The sequence below is a fragment of the Acomys minous genome, assembly GCF_964271855.1.
Source record: "Acomys minous genome assembly, chromosome: 8".
NCBI lineage: Eukaryota > Metazoa > Chordata > Mammalia > Rodentia > Muridae > Acomys > Acomys minous.
In genome coordinates this window covers 3,087,136-3,104,447 of record NC_140489.1, presented here as the reverse complement: position 1 = coordinate 3,104,447, position 17,312 = coordinate 3,087,136, and the positions used below count along the sequence as shown (strand labels likewise).

Here is a 17,312-nt window from a genome sequence, read left to right as displayed (position 1 = left end):
ATTTGCTGAGCGCTACTGAGCTTGCAAGATTCGGAGACTGGGGAACTACAAAAGGAGGAAGCATGCGGGTGACATGTGGGTGACTCTCCCCTTTTCTTTCTAGGGCAAACTACTTCCTTCCCTTAGCAACATGATATCTGTGAGAAAGTATTTTAGTTTAGTGGCACTGAAAAGTATTAGCGGCTCTAGGAAATAGCATGTGGCCACTAGATCCTGACTGCCTTCAGACCAAAGTCCCCAAGTTGTCCCAGCGCAGCAGCATAGAGAATGCTAGCCCCTTCCAAGGCCTCCAGACCACCCTGCAGGGTACAGTCTCAAACATGGCACACAAGGTGTCCAGCATCTTCCTGAATTCTCAGCGCTCCCTCAGCCCCCAGCATCGTCCTGAGCCCCCAGCATCCTCCGATCCTCCAGCATTATCCTGATCTCCCAGCAAATGCCCCCCCCCCCCACCTCCAGCACCTTCCTGGACCCCCAGTGTCCTCTGGAGCTTCCATTACCTTTATGAGTCCCTGCACCCTTGTGACCCCAGCACCCTTGTAGAGTCCAGCAGCCCTGTAATGTTTCCAGGTCCCTGTGAGCCTTCCGCTGCAGCCATGGGCCACCAAGAGGTATGGCCTAGGAGGGAGCCCATGGTAGTCTTGGCACCCTGACTCAGCGCTAGCACCTCTTTACTTATTTATAGAGTCATTCTGTTCTCAGCATGGGAAAGCCATCCAGCTGTCAGAGCTGGCTGAGTTCAGCTGCCATGGCTGATGCAGCCCCAGATTCATAAAATAAGGAGCAGACATGCTGGTAGGAAGAGCGGGGCTTCTTCTAATGGCTTTCCTCCTCTTCCTGCTGAAAGTTAAGGCGACTCTGAGATAGGGAAGTATCCTTAACTCAGTTCCTGGAGACACGGAAGGTGACCCCGTGCACCCCAGCCTGCTCCCCCACGCTCTTCCTTCCCGTTTGCTCTCTGCACTGGCTGGGAGCTCTGAATTCCTTCACGGCTGCCCAAGGACCATGGATATCCTACTGCCCAGTGCGATTTTAATGAGTTGCAGGTTCTGCAAGGGTAGAGTAAGCCATTACCCTTGCCTCAGGTCTGGTGCTTCTCCGGGCACTCGTGCCGTTTCCCCTGAGCGATGTGATCATTGTCCTGGCTTATCTGCCTGCTTACAGCAGTTTCATGTCCACGCCTCTGTTCGTTTTAACATACCCTCTTTTAAAGAGGAAGCTTTAGCCACTGGGGAACATTTTGGTCAAGCTCAACATTGCTTTCTTAATTCCTGCTTTCTAGGCACCGGGGTGGCAACCCTCGGCCTTTGTCATAGAGTGCCCTTGTTTCCTGACCTTTTTCCTCTTGGCACATTTTTCTACTCCTACCTGTAGCAGGTACATGCATGGCAGGCCAGGCCTTTGGGCACCGATGGAGCTGTGTGGGTGTCATCCGAGCAGAGGAGCCACCTGTGCAGAGCAGGCTGCGGTACAAAGTTTCATTGCAGAAAAGGGTATGCTGGCTGTGGACACACAGATGGGCTCTGTTCATAAATTTAATGCCAAGAACTCTCCTTCAGTGTGGCTTCTAAGAAGGGTGAGCCCAACGGCACTCTCCACTTCACTTTTGCTTCCTAACTCCTTCCTGCCAAGAGGCTGATTTCAAGTGATCGCTGGTCCATGTCCCTTCCCACCCCTGAAGCAATCTTGACTGTCCCTTTTAACTGGCTGGTTATCAAGCTCTAGCCAAGGTGTGGACCCCACAGCAAAAAGCAGCACAAACCCCTCCCCTGACCTCACGGACACTACTGTGTGAGATGAAATAATTAGACGTTTAGTTACTGTGCAGAGGGAGTGCTCTGGGAGCCAAGGAGGCGTGGTTTTGTCATGCTTCCCCAGGCTCCTGGGAGATGAGTGGAACGTATCTGGACCAACAGGGGAAGGGAGTCACGCAAGCTGTGGTGCATTAGTGAGCTGGGATGTGAATAGAGGGCGAGCCCGAGGGGCTGGGTGAAAGCCCGATTGGGACTAAATCTGAGCCACCATCTAGGAGGCTTTGGCTTCTGTCTTGGAGGCAAGGTGATATACGGACCATGTGTATGCTTACCAGCAGCAAAGCCGTTTTGTTTGTTTGTTTGTTTTTGTAAAGATTCTTCCAGCTGATGGGTAGAATAGATGGGGAAGGAGAAGGGTTGGGGTAGCAAGACCAGCTGAGTTAGGACAGTGGCTCAGGTGAGTGGCGGTGGCAGACGGAATGTGCCTAGGTTGGGAGAAGCTCAGGAGAAAGCCTGGTTACACTTGGGTGCTGGGTGTAGGGAGTTAGTCAGGGGCTGCGGTTCGGAATGTTCTATACTCTCATGGCCTGCTGTTGGTTCACTGACTCCTGTTATGCTCCCTGCAACACCTCAGAGGGCTGTTCCGCCTTGTGCACTGGCACTCCTGAATGAAGCAGACAAACCCACTGGGCAGCACTCAAAGCCCGCGGGGCTTGGTTTGGGGGCAGCCTTCCTCCTCACTGCCTTCAGAGCGGACTGAGAGTGTGACCACTGTTGCACATCTCCTGCCATGGTAGCCTTCATAAGGCTTTAGCACCAGCAGATTGTGGCTACCTCAAAATCTGAATAAAGCAAAGGTGTGCGTGTGCATCCAGAGATAGCCCCTGGCTGTGAAAGGTATTGTGATGAAGTAGGTGGAGCCCAGGCTGAGTTTTTCTGGAATCATTTTCCAGGAGTCATACAGGATATGCAACAAATTGTATGAGCAATGAGCACTGTGCTGTTCTGTCCACTGGAAAGATCGCTAGACTCGGTGGCTAGCAGTGTTTGGGGAAAAAGCTGGTCACATAGGCACATACCTGGTATGTGCTGACATTCTCAAAGGAAAGCAGTTTTCCTCACAAGCCTGTGTTTCATACAAACGCTTGAGGCATCACTAGCCACTCCTCACCATTTAGAGGAACATTCACATCATGTAGCAGACTAAGCAGATTCCCTGATAGTAACCAAGAAGCCGCCTTTCAGCCAAGGCTGTTCAAGGTGACGCTGGTTCAGCCTTTCCAAGGTAAGTATACCAAAAAGCTAACATGATTGATGGCAATCTAGAAACTCAAAGTCATTTTAATGAGCCGGAGAGCTGGGATGAAGCCAAGAAGACAGGCATATAAGGATGTATGTGAAGTCCTCTATCTTTACAAAGACTGCCAAAGTGTAAGGTGACACATAAGTAGAAATTAATGGGAAATAAATGGACATCCGAAAGCCTCAGCTCATGCGAAGTGGTATGTGCCTGATCTACACCACTGTTGAGTGTTTATGCAGAACGCCTTCCCAGACTACAGCTGGGTGAGGGCTTGTGCTCTCTGCACTGCCACAGTCGATAACAGTGGCTCAGTCTGAGGACTGTGCTTAATAGTTATGTGTGAGCAGGCCACCGAAGACAGCAGGAGTAGAGTAGGGAAGACGAATAGGTGCTCACACCTAGCAGAGAAGCCACGGGGTGGAATGACCTGCCTTTACATGGTTGGTCACTGTTGGGGAATGAGGTGACATCATCTTGGCCTCAAAGATGAGTTGATCACCCTGCCTGAAAGTTAAAAATACAAAGTAAGAGAAGATGACACGGGTAGCACGTAATGTGTGAGGAGAGTGATGCTGAGTATCTGGGAGACGTCAGGGTTGCAGTGGCGTGTGGATGAAGGCCTGGCTGAGATGCTCAGGCAGAGGCTGGGAGTGGCTGGAGGTCAAGGACCAGGGCTGGTGAGTTCGGGAGGGCGTGGCGCACAGGCACCGCATGTGCAGCGAAACAGCACAGGCCCACTGGCGGCTCTGGGAACAGAGGGCAAGCAGTTGATCAGAAGTGGAGATGTGGGGCTACCCTAAAGGTGTTTTTTTCTGCATAATGCTGTCATTTAAAATTGGGACAGCCCTCTCCCCATTCCCTCTTTTCCATTTCTTCTTCTTCTCCTCATCCCAGACTGGCCTCTAACTCTATGCAACTGAGGATGGCCTGAGCATTCTGCCTGCACCTCCTGGGTGCTGCAGTTACAAGCGTGGTTCACTGTGTTTGCAGCGCTGGGATTGAACCCAGAATCTGGTACATGCCAGGCAAGCACCTGACCTATATTCTCAGCTCAATGGGTTTCTATTTAAAAAAATATAATTTTTTCCCTTTGGTCATAAGAGAACTTCAAAGAGATGTACCCAGAGAGAGAACAGGTTGAAGTGGGCTGTTGAACCGAGTGCCGCGGACTGTTTCGTTAGCTAGGGGTGTGTTTTCTTGGAGAAGCCAACTGTGGATATTGCATCTGTGAGGTAGCTTTCTGTTACTTCTTTCTTTTAAACCAAGCAGATGGGGACGATTCATCCTCTTATGTTTTCTTCTCATAAATATTTTTCAAGTCACTAATGGGCTCCACACTGATAGCTGGTGTGCTTGGGGAGTGCGCTCCGTTCTGCCGGAAAGTGTTCCGTCTGTGACTCTCCCTCAGGGCAACCCCTCTGTGGATCATTCTAGCCCCCACTCTCACCTACCCCCTCCCAAACAAGAATCCTGGCTCCTGCAACCCAATGACCCAATCCCAGTATGCATGAGCAATATCAGCACCGTTGGCCGGCACTCCCCCACAAGCCCTTTACCAGCCAGGGGACAGGACTTGTGGGCAGTTTCACTTTGCTTTAGTGCTACAGTGTCTAGCCATTTTCACAGTCATATGGGTAACCACCTGTTCACCCTGTCGAACACACTTCAGTGGGGCAGTCTCACACATCTGTAGTATGTACGGCTAGATCCCTTTGCCACAGTATATGCTCCGACTTGGGGTTCCCTGCCGCTTTTTTGTCATTGTTAAATTCACATATGACTCAAAGAAAGAATAAGCATGCTACCAAGATGAGACTTGATAGCCTATGACCATATAGTTGGAGAGGAGGTCCCCCTCGATCTTAGACCTAGGGGAGGGGAATAGGGTGAAAGCGGGAGGGAGGGAGGAACAGGAGGATACAAGTGATGGGATAACAACTGAATAAATTCATAAAAATTAAAAATTAACATATGTTAAGATTTCCTTTTGCATTGTAGGGCCCAGTGGGTTTTAAAAATGCATACTGCCAGTGTATATATAAATTACACACATAGGTTGGGCGATTGTTTTGCTCCAAAAGTCCTCTGTGCTTAATATTTTACATCCCAGCTCTTTCTTCCTCTCCCAGAACCCTGTAGCCACCACTCATCTTTTGAATGTTCTATAACTTTGCCATTTCTATAATTTTCAGGCTGATATTCCCCTTCCACTTACCATGTTTAATCTAACTTTTCTTTCGCCCACACGGACACACGGAGCTTAACCGGAACCACGGGGCTGCAATGGCCTCTGGTTGGTTGTTGTGGTTATCCGAAAGACCACGGTATGCTGTTGGGGCCACCAGGCATACTGGTTTATTTTTCTTCAGTAAACTATATGTTGTGTCTGCTGAGGTTTGTCAGCAAGAAGCTGCCTAGCTAGACTCACCTACGTGAGCCTCGTGAGCAGAAGGGCAGACAGAGCAAAGCTGCCTTTGTGGATTTTCTCTTAACTTCCACATAAACTGAGGTGCTAAGTTAACTTTCCGTTTCACTGGGCAGTCTGTGTCTAACCCATGTTAGTAAAGCATGTGTGCCTCCGTGCTTCCTCAGGCCCCAGGGATCCATGTGGGAAGTGGCAGGATTTGAAGAGGCTCTGAGCTAGTGCTGAGTGGGATTTTGTGAAATGCACGTGTAAACTCCACGCTGGTGGAGGAGCCTCCGGGGCTTGGCGCTTGCCAGGACCACTGTCTGTGATGTCTCTTTGGCGACTTTTCCATCCTTGTCACCTTGCCCACTGCTTGCGCTGTGACCTGACATGCTCAGTGTTGTCCCCAACACTCTCTTTCCCCCAGCTCCTCATTTCATGTTAGCAAGTGACGGATTCTCCTCCAGTCATGAGGAGAGTGTGGCTGAGGAACAGGGGGGTTAAAGTGGGAGACACATGGAGAGACCCGAAAGTCAACCTTTGGGAGGTGAGGCTAGTGAGTGAGGGCCCGGCTCAGCCAAGCACTGGGAAAACAGGGGAGTGTGCTCCAGGCACACGAGGCTTTTTTGGGGGGAGGGGGCTAATAATTTGAGAAATTATTCACTTCTCCACTCACTTTTTCAGCTGCTGTCCGCGAGGATGGGACCATGCCGAGAGGTGAAGTGAAATTTCCAGGGTGCCTTGGACAATTGAATGACTGTGTCCCTGAGGCAAGCTGAAATACTGAGAGTGTATTGGTCAATCCCTCAGAGAGAACACCCCCCACTAAACTTCTAACCCCCCCTTACCCTTCACCTTCATCCCCTCTCCCAACATCACATAGCATGAAGCAAAGCGAGATTTGGAAGTGTGGCCAAGCCTCAGGAAATGAGAGCCCTCACTGCTTTCACATGGAGTACCTGTCTTTTTCTTGCAGGGTCCTCATACAGTCATTGCGTTATGTTCTTTATCCTCTTGAAGAGATATCTCTAGCTGTTGGGGAACGTGGCTCAGTGCTAAAGTACTTGCCTACCATGCATAAGGCCATGGGTTCAATCCCCAGCACTGAAAAAGAGAGAAGGAAACTTAACTTTAAAACATAGTCAGACATTCTCCACAGTTGAGTGGAGAGTGGGGTCTGACTTTCACATGAACTCTGGTGCCTCATATTTGACCATGTCCCCTGGATGGGGAGGCCTGGTGGCACTCAGAGGAAGGATAGCAGGCTACCAAGAGACTTGATACCCTATGAGCATATAAAGGGGGAGGAAGTCCCCCTCAGGCACAGTCATAGGGGAGGGGAGTAAGGGGAAAATGGGAGGGAGGAAGGAATGGGAGGATACAATGGATGGGATAACCATTGAGATGTAATATAAATAAATTAATAAAAATAAAGAAACCATTAAAAAAAACATAGTCAGTATGATGGGTGGATCTGGGCCCAGGGGTTCTGCTTGATCAAAGGCACCAACCAAGGACAATACATGTAGTCATCATCAAACCCCTACCCAGATCTAGCCAAGGGACAGAACATTCTCCACAGTTAAGTAGAGACTGGGGACTAACTTTCACAGAAACTCTGGTGCCCCATATTTGGCCATGTCCCCTTGATGGGGAGGCCCGATGGCACTCGGAGGAAGGATAGCAGACTACCAAGAAGAGACTTGATACCCTAGCATCATATTCAGGGGGAGGAGGTCCCCCTCAGTCACAGTCATAGGGAAGGGGAATGGGGTAAAAGTGGGAGGGAGGGAGGAATGGGAGGATGCACGGGATGGGATAGCAAATGAGATGTAATATGAATTATTTTTCAATAAAAATGTGTCTAAATAAAAAAAAAACATAGTTGGTCTAGGGATGTAGCTCAGTTGGCAGAATGCTTGCTTAGTATGTACACAGCCTCGCTTGGTTCTCAGCACTGCACAAACCAGATCCAGCACTGGGTAGTTAGAGGCAGGAGAATCAGAAGTTCAAGGTCACCCTCAGCCATATGTGATTTCAAGGCACCCTAGGCCGCACAAGATCCTGTCCTAAAATTAAAAAAAAAAAGTGCTTTCCTTAGACCATGAAGCAAAATACTTCTTCAAAGCCGGAGAGGCTGATAGATAAACGTGTTCTTGGTAGAGCTGCCGGTGACGATGCTCCCACTGTGTACAGCATTATGGCACAGAGCAAAGAATCGGGTCACTGGCCTTCCTTTCTGTGCTAGCATGCTAGCATCACTTCTGTGACTCACCCTCAGCTCTTTACCGTGCAGCCCAGAGGCTGTGCTCTGTGGCCCACCCCTCAGCTGCAGGCTGGGTGGTCCACCCTTTCCTTTAGGCTGCAGTCATTAGGGAGAGGGGGGAAATGAAGACTAGGAGGAAGGTCTGAGATTTGGGTCCTTTGCGCTACTCTGGTCCTGCGTTCGGTCAGGATTTTCAACTCTGCTTCTGTGCTACGCTGCTTAGTCTTCCTGCTCTGTCTTCTGGGAAGAAGAAGCGGGACCAGTTACTGAGGCATCGGTGTCAGGCCTGCTGCCTGAGGGGCAGCTCACAGCGGCAGTACCCTGGGCCAGGAGCTGCCTGTGGAGGCCGCCATGATGCTATTACTCCTCGTTTGCTCCTCTGCCTTTGCCTTCTTTAGAATTTTTAACCCACCGGCTCTGGCATCCTATCCCATCTCTTTGAAGACATTGCTGGTCCTCTCTCAGCTCACTCCATCCCATGCTTGCATGCCTGATGTCATTTCCTGTATCTCACTTACTGTGGCAGGCGCCCCCTCAACACCGTTAGGGTGCTCAAAAGCCTTGTCTCAAGCACCCAGCTTCCCCCCATGTCCTCTGGACAGCACTGATGTTTTGGCCACTTAAGGTCACACAAAGGCCAGGTCCTTGACTCTTTTTCTTTCGTCCTTCACTCTAGCTCAGAGAATCCGTCCCCCTCAGCCCTGCATCCTAGTTATCAGATAAGTGTGCCTGGTGCCTTGGTTAGGGTTCCTGTTGTTCCTGTTGCTGTGGTGAAACGCCATGACCTAAAAGCAATTTGAGGAGGAAAGGTTTTATTCGGCTCACACTTCCACATTGCTGTTCATGGCCAAAGGAAGTCAGGACAGGAACTCACACAGGGCAGGAAGCTGAGGGCAGAAGCTGATGCAGCGGCCATGGAGGGTGCTGCCTACTGGCTTGTTCAGCCTGCTTTCTCACAGCACCCAGGACCAGCAGGCCAGGCATGGCACTGCCCACCATGGGCTGGGCCAGCCCCTATTGGTCAGTAAGTGAGAAAATGCCTTACAGCTGGATTTCATGGAGGCGGGTTCTCAACTGAGGCTCCTTCCTCTCTCATGATTCTAGCTTGGGTCAAGTAGACACAAAAGCAGCCAGTACACCTGCCTTAGAAACCTGTGGAAGCGCCAGCTGCCTCTGAAATCCATCTGAAGCCTTCTGTGGCGATGCCTCCTGCTACCTGGTTGGCTTCGCCCTACCTGTATGTCTTTACCACACAAACTTTTCTTCATATCACATCTGTCTTTACTGCAGCTGGCCCTCCCTATATCCTTGTCTGTCTGTCTTTTTCTTTCTTTCTTTCTTTCTTTCTTTCTTTCTTTCTTTCTTTCTTTCTTTCTTTCTTCCCTCCTTCTCTCTCTGTCTCTCTCTGTCTCTGTCTTTCTCTGTCTCTCTGTCTCTCTCTCTGTCTGTCTCTGTCTCTGTCTCTGTCTCTGTCTCTGTCTCTCTCTCTCTCTCTCTCTCTATATATATATATATATATATATATATATATATATACACATACATACATACCTCTTATACCTCTTCCTCCCTTCCCATCCCCCCAACACTAGGTAGGAGAGAAAAAAAGTGTAGACCTCTATAGGGTCCCTCCTGCTGATTAGGGATGCAGACCTCTTTGAGGCAAATCCAGTCTTCATTGTCAGACTATCCAGCAGCCCAGCAACCCAGCTACCCAGCAACCCAGCAACAGCAAGTGCAGCAGCAGGACACACCAACCAGCAGCAGCGAGGGCAGCAACAGGGGAAGCAGTTGCCGCCACAGGCCCTCTGGCGTCTTTCACTTATACTCTCTCTAGAGTCGCCAGAACTAAACTCTCTGCAGATGGTAAAGATCACGGCCCTGCTACTGCATGAGGCAAATCATAATCACCTGTGGTGAAGCAGCCTATTATCCCACGCTGGGGATTAAAACAAAAACATTCACATAAACTACGTTTTTAAAGAAACCAAAACTCTCACTACAGACACATGTCTTAGGGTCCCTTGAGTCAAAGCCAATAGTCCCCCAAAATCTGGGTGGACTTTCTATCCTTTCTCTGCATTTCTCCAGAATTGGCTGTGGCAGTCAGTGCCTCACACTTGCTGCAGTGAGCAGCGGCTCAGCTAAGTGGCTGAGAGTCAGGCTTAGCCTCACAGAGTGCCTGTCCGCTGATGGACTCCAGAGTCCACAGTCTCTGTGGTCCATGCTGCTCCTGCCAGGGGCAGCTCAGAGAGGACCAAGCTGCAGAAAGGAGGGTAGAGGCGCTGCCATGGAGAATTCAGAGGAGGAGCTGCTGGAGGAAATGGATGTGTGTGAATGCTTTGTTATGTGTGGATAGCTACCATGGGGAAAACAGTAATACACTCATTATTAACTCATGCTACACAAGCCACACACCAGATGGGGTTTGCTAAGTTTTTATTTGGCTACAATACTAAATGATCTCAAAGAATTATCATATCTCAGTTATGAAAATTTGTTAAGCTTACTCTGGGATTCTGAGAGTCCCCAGCTGCTCGGTAGGAGACTCCGAACATCCGTTCTGCTCACGTGACATGCCTGAACGGCAAAGCGTTTTATTATTTTCTGAGAGAACACAGTTTCACATTGATATATGTCTAATGCTCTCGGGTAAAAGAAAACCCTCCACAGCCTTATGTGCCTTTGCCGAGGCAAGTGAGCAGGAGGCTGGTGGTTGAGCTCCCTCTCCACAGCAGGGAGCGTCCCTGGATGTGAGGTGGTTCTCTCCACCGATGTCAGGAAGAAGCTGAGCAGATGAGCCCTGCACTGGTAAAAACTACTCAGGTGCCCATAGGTGAGGACAGAATGGGCCAGGGCCACATAGGTAGAAGGGCCAGGTGTCTGGTCAGCCAGGGAGATTGTGACTGTTTACTTGCTATTTTACCATAAGGTCAAAGACAGGAGGACTATACTGATCTGGGTATTTGCAGAAGAAATGGATCAATTTTCAGAGGCAGGTGGATCTCTGTGAGTTGGAGGCCAGTCTGGTCTACAAAGAGACTCCGGGACAGCTGAGGCTACACAGAGAAACTCTGTTTTGAAAAACCAAACAACAAAAACAACAACAACAGACCAGTATGCATATGTGTGTATGTATAGATATGAGTGCATTTACATGCATGATTATACACATGGATTAGAGTACATGTATGCACATACGCAGGTATGCACATGTATGTGTGTACATATGTGTTTGTGTATGTGAGTCTATGCACATAGGTTTGAGTGTACAAGTGAGTAAAATGTGTGCATCTATATGTCATGTGAATTCTGTGCAAGTGTGTGTATGTGTAGATATAAGTGTATCTTTGTATATATAGTAGCAAATGTGCATGAATGTGCACATACATGTGAATGTATATCTAAGAGTATGAACACATATATAATTATATAAATGTGTGAGTTTCCATGCATGCATACATCACTCATTTAAGTGTACCTATGTACACACATATATTACTACTTATGTGGCTGCACACCCATATGTACTCATGTGTACCCAAATACATAAATTCATGTGAGTGTGCACACGTTGACACATGTACATGTGTATGTGTGAGTATGTGCATGGATATGCGTGCATGTTTTCAGTACGTGCTGAAGTGTGGGAGCCTAGTGGACATACCAAGTAGGAAGAATTCTCTGACCTTTACACCCCACTCTGGGGTGCTCAGCCAAGGGAGCCATTTGAGAATTTTTGAAATGTTACATATTTTCACAGGCGAGGAGAGCAGACATCACACTAATAGTAAGGAGTTATGGGTGTTTGTGTTTGTTTGTTTTGTTTCAGTGCTGAGGATAGGATCCAGGGCCCCAGGACCTGCAGTTTCAGATTCAGGGTACCGTGGTTTAAGATGCTCCTGTGTGTTCTGGACCAGCTGATTGCCTCAGGCCATCATTGGGCTTTAGGTGTAGCTCACGTGTGTGCTGCTGGCTGGTGGGCCATGCTCATCTGAGGGCCTGGCCTAGCCACAGTATGCCTGGGCCAGGCTGGGTGAGCACGCTGGAGGAGCACGGGATCCACACCTGCTGGGATGCCTTTTCCCTCTGGGTGACTTACCGTGATAGTCACGGTCATAGGTGTACCATGACATCTGTTCCTATTGATTTCAGAGCGCATAGTAATGCACACCGATCAGCATACTGCCTCGTGGCCTGAGACAAGCGCCCTTCACCCCTCTGGGAATGTGTCCCTTGGACTCTCGTGCTCCCTCTCCTTCCCCACCGTCTTTCTGAGATACAAACTGAAGCTCATCAGGCTCCTGGGGATGACTGCAGAGCTGGGCGGCCTCGCTGCAGCCAGAGCTGTGATGGTGCTCAGCAGAGCTGCAGGCCCGCTGCCATACCAGGGGGGCCGGGTGTGGAGTAGCGCCACAGCACTACCCTGCCTGCCTTCCAGCTCATGGCGCCCTTTCACCTCTGTGCCCTGGGAGGAGAGAGGCACCGGGCAGCTCATTTCTTCTGGGCTGCAGTGAGGGGAAGAGCCCAGAGGCTGACAAAGCTGGCCTTAATTTTACCCCTCACCATGCTGGGGTCAGAGAAGCCACTGACCACCGTAGGCCATAGGCCACTCGCTGCATTTGTAGGAGCCAGCATGACACCCAGGCCACAGCTTTGAGATCTCACCTGCTGTGCCCCGTGTCCTTAAAAGGCTTGCTGCCACCCCCCCTCTTCCTCTAAATACTGCTTGACCTCAGTGCTTACAAAGGAAGGAATGGCCCTGCGTGGGATGCAGATGTAGCTGGGCAGAGTGTGATACAGATTATATCGTTATTTTGAAGAAATGGGATCTCTTAGGGCAGAGACTGCTATGACTGAATTGTTAGTCTCAAGTGTACGTGCCGGTGGGTCGTTTGCACAGGGCTGAGTGAGTGACTGTGTAGACTCAGCTCGCCTGGGTGTGCACCCAGAGGTCTCTTAGGACAAGACACCTAAGTGAAGGACCCTGCCAGCTGTGGCTTTCTCGTCTGGTGAGCCAATGGAGTGATCATAGGATGAACAGAGGCCACTGGTTCACCAGAATTGTGGAGCTGTGTCACCTCCGTGCTAACTGATGCTGCCATGTCCTCTGCTGAGCCTGGTTTTGTGCCTTGCTCAACCTGTGCTGGCTGAAAGCCATCGGTTGTTGCGGTTGTTGCGGCTGTAGGGATTTGTACCCATTCCTGTGTGAAGGAGCCAGTGGTTTGATTGTGCTCATTCACTAACTCAAACACAAGGGCGGCCGTGGAGGAATGGGTAGAAGGTACGAAGAAGACCCCAGGAACCTCTTCCTGACAGGGTGATGTGCTCTTTAAGCTGATAATCATTGCACATTGTGGCAGGTCCCCTGTGGTGTCACATGGACAGAACTCACCGGCCTGGCCCGTGTGGAGGCCTCCATGGGGACTTTTGAGTGGGTCTCGGTAAATGCATAAGAGTTTGACCGTTAGAGCAACATGGCGGCATTAGGCTTTGCCCTCGAGAGATATGTATGCTCAGAATACACTCAGCTTTTGTGGGATCCTAACATATTCACACCTCGGTGCAGGAGTGAGTATAGAATTGTGCCCCTAAGTGGGGAGGGCTCATCTGAGTATAGATAGAGGCCTCTTCCATGCCCTCCCCCACCCTGTCAGCCCTCCCCATTCCTGCTCTATGTTCAAGGTGGCTACAGATTGCATCCAGTTGCCCTGCTCCCTGCTGGGTGTGTACATCTGCCGTTCACTCGCCTTCCTGTCTCATGAGAGGCTATCGAGGTCTCTTTCAGCTGCAGGGAGAGGCTAGCTACCTTTGCGTCATCTCTTCAAGGTGGGAGTTCCTGAAGGTGCCGACACTTTTCTTCTTCCACCCTTCATGCCCTCTGTTACCCAATTGTCTGCCTGTCCTTTCCTCTTTTGTCACTGTCCATGGTGGCCGTTGACATTGCAGAAGCCTCTCTGTGGCACACTACTCCATAGAGTAGTAGTGGTGGTGGTGGTGTGCAGATGCCGGAATCCCTCCCTGTGTGCACAGCTGTATTAGTTCCAGAAGTCTGGCCCATTTCTGATGTTGTGTATGCTTCTGCCCCTTGATGCTGCTAATGGTGAGCTCAGCCTGAAGCCCCTGGGACTTCCTTGGGTGGGCAGCTCAGCAACATGGAGAGCTAGTGGGGAGAATATGCATAGATGGCCATGCCGAGGACATGGGCTTCCTCTGATATGGCCTTGAGCACACAGGGCATGCCACAAATCCTGACAGGGTGGCCGGATCGTACAGGAGCCTGTTACAGCGGCTTCAGAGTAATCCAGGATCATCATGAAGCAGCAGACCCAAGGAGCCGGCATGGGGCTCTGCAAGTCTCCAGGGTCACTGACTGTCCCTGACGCCTTCTCTCTTTTTCCTCTCCAGGCTGCTTGTTTGAGGATGGCCTATGTGGATCATCAGAGGCCTGTGTGAACGGTGAGTGTGGGTTCTGCATGGGGCGCTGCTGACGTTCTGGATCTGTTTTTCCTGCTGTGGATTAGAGGGTGCCTTCCCACCTAGGTGGCCGTGTGTTCCGAAAAAGCACCCCAGAGCTGTTTGTCTTTGGATGCTCTGAGTGGAGGGAGCTCTGATACACAGGTGTGTGTCTGAGGGCCACTGAGCCTCAGTCCCTGTGTGCAGGGCTGCTCTCTAGAAGCTTGGCAGTAGGAGTCCAAGGCCATTGTTGATGATGGGTTCTGGTGGTAAGGAAGAGAGGACGGACTTGAGTCTAGTACGCTGGCATTCCTTAGCATGAGCCCTGGTTGCCCCACACGCTCAGCCTGTGCTTGGTGCTTGCACATTTTCTGTGTTAATGTCTTCAGGCCGATGTCTAAGGTGATCCGTCCTAGAGGCAGCTCCTCAAAGGGCTGGTGAGTGGCTGTCAACAGGGAGGGGCTTCTCAAATGAAGAAGACTACTTTGTGCCAAGTTCTGGTCACTTTACTGTTTGAACCAGAGGAGAGGTGGGAGAAAATGCTGGTGTGTCACAGTTGTGTGTTTCAGAGAGAGAGCCTGGTTATATAGCGGCCCTCAGGAACCCAAGGCAGGCTGGCAAAGCACACAGTGCAGTTTTTTTTTCTCTTACTGCCTGTCTCTCTTTTTAGCTCATAAGTGGGGATGGGAAATGTCCTGTTGTTGCTGCTGATTCTGAGCTGTCTATCACTGGTGTCCCTTGCTCTCTCCTGTGGCCCTGCATAGCCACAGGTGCCCCATGGGCTGCCTGATTTGCAGAGAAGGCACCAGCCCTGGGGACAGGTCCAGGTGTCAAGCTTTGTCTGTGCCGAAACACTAAACCAAGTGCTTGTGGGCCTTTCAGGGGACCAGTCCTGTGGCCTAGATCAGGAATCTCAGGGTGGGGAGAAGTGTTTCTGTGCCTGAGCTGGCAGCGAGAGCCAGCAGGGAGGGCTGAGAGCTGGCCCTGGGAAGGAGGAAGGAGGGCAGGATGCCAACGCTCCCCAGCCCGGCTTTGTGCTTGCTCTCTGAGGGAAGATTTCTGTAGAGAATGTGGCAGCCGGGCCAGGACAGGTGTGGTCCTGCCAACCATGTGGCTTGCTTGGCATGACTCCAGACTCCTTGGGTTGTACTTTGTGCGGCTTTTTGGGAGGTAGCATTAAGCAGATTATCTTTAAAATATCTTATCAGCCTGGACTCACCAAGCTTGGATGATGAAGGTGAAGGACACAGGTGTGTGTGTGTGTGTGTGTGTGTGTGTGTGTGTGTGTGTGTGTGTGTTCAGTCTAACCAGAGACACAGTGCTAATGACAACACAAAATGAAGGACACAGGTGTGTGTGTTCAGTCTAACCAGAGACACAATGCTAATGACAATACAAAATGAAGGACACAGGTGTGTGTGTGTGTGTGTGTGTGTGTGTGTGTGTGTGTGTGTTCAGTCTAACCAGAGACACAGTGCTAATGACAACACAAAATGAAGGACACAGGTGTGTGAGTGTGTGTGTGTGTATTCAATCTAACCAGAGACACAGTGCTAATGACAACACAAAATGAAGGACACAGGTGTGTGTGTGTGTGTGTGTGTGTGTGTGTGTGTGTGTGTGTGTGTTTGTTCAGTCTAACCAGAGACAGAATGCTAATGATAGTACAAAATGACAGACGCAACTCTTCATTCTTCCTTCAACAGAAGACAAGTCTGGAATTGAGCCACAGTCATTCTTCAGTTTATTTTCTTCCCTAATTCCAACTTGCCTTCCTAACCTTCAGTGATGGGCACATTATTAAGATAATGGCTTTCCATTCTTTGGGAAAGAAAAGCAATTTAAATGTAAATATAGATATTCGGGTCTTGGTGTATGGGAACAGACAGTAGGTGACACCTTTTTCTAGTGCAATTAGGTCTAGGAAATGGGCTGCCCAAGTACTGCAAGCTGAGTGTTTGCTGTGGCTGACGGGAGTCATAAGAAACATAACATCCTGTTGCTGCTGGCCTGGATTTGCTGTTGTCATGGTGACTGTATAATGCAGCCTGCCAGCTGGTGGAGCAGAGAGGTGTGGCCAGGCGCAGTGAAGATGGGCAGGTGGCATCGCGGCCAGGGTGTGGCGTGGGGTCCAGGAGGTCTGCATTCGTACAAGGGGGGCTCTTTCATTTACCTCTCCTTCTGTTGGGGTAGAGGCAGACATGTATCATCTTATTAGCTTATTTATGCTTTTTAAAAGCTTATGGTACTTTTCAATAGAACAAAAATAAAAATAAAGTGCTTGGATGGAATGAGGTAATTTATAAAGAATGTCAAAAGCTAAACATAGTCAATTTATACCTGTTACTTAAAAAGGAGAAGAAGAAAATCAAAGGAAACCAAAGGGTTAGGGCTGTAGCTCAGTGGTGCTAGTGGTGCAAGTGGAGCTTTATATCTCCGAGGTCTCAGTTTGATTTCCGCACTATAAAAACAAACAAATAAGCAAGCCCAGCCACACAACCACCACCACAACAAAACAAATATTAGGAAGAATCTGGGGAAAGAGCAGGAGCTGTGAAATGGTTCTGTGCTGTGGAAAGAGTATGACGCCTCCTTACAAGTCAAGCATGGGCATGACTCAGCAGTCCTGCTCGTGAGCACATGCCCTGAAGAACTGACAGTAAAGCCTCCAAGAAGCACACACACACACACACACACACACACACACACACACACACACACACACACACACACCTGTGGATACCGCAGATGTTTCCGTAGTGTTTCCCAAACGGAAACAGTCAGAAGGTTTGCCCCTTGGTAGGCAGAGAAAGGAAACCTGGTCCTGTATACAGTAGGGTCTCACTGTGTGCTCAGTAAAATAAGCCAACCACAGGACAAGACAAAGGCTGCGTGGTTTACTGTCACTGGCTCCTGCAGTGGAGATTCAAAGGCAGGATCGGGAGGTGGGGGCCGTGGAGCTGTTAGTTGGTGAGGGGCTTCCGATCAAGACACAGGAATATTCTAGAGACAGCTTATGATGATGACTCCAAAGTAGTGTTCTTTGTGCCCCGAGCCACACACTAGACCATGACTGGCACAATAAACTTCACAGCATGACTATGTCGTTACTGTGTGTACGTTAGC

The 17,312-nt window shown here is 49.8% G+C and overlaps 1 protein-coding gene across 2 annotated transcripts in view; it reads left to right on the top strand.

Moving 5' to 3' along the window:
• PTPRN2 (protein tyrosine phosphatase receptor type N2) overlaps positions 1-17,312 on the top strand; it is a 705,670-nt gene that overhangs the window by 56,447 nt on the left and 631,911 nt on the right. For both annotated transcript variants that reach the window (XM_084793869.1, XM_084793868.1), the window contains exon 2: positions 14,139-14,189. In XM_084793869.1, the coding sequence (XP_084649995.1) occupies positions 14,139-14,189 (51 nt within the window). The remainder of the gene's footprint in view (positions 1-14,138; positions 14,190-17,312) is intronic.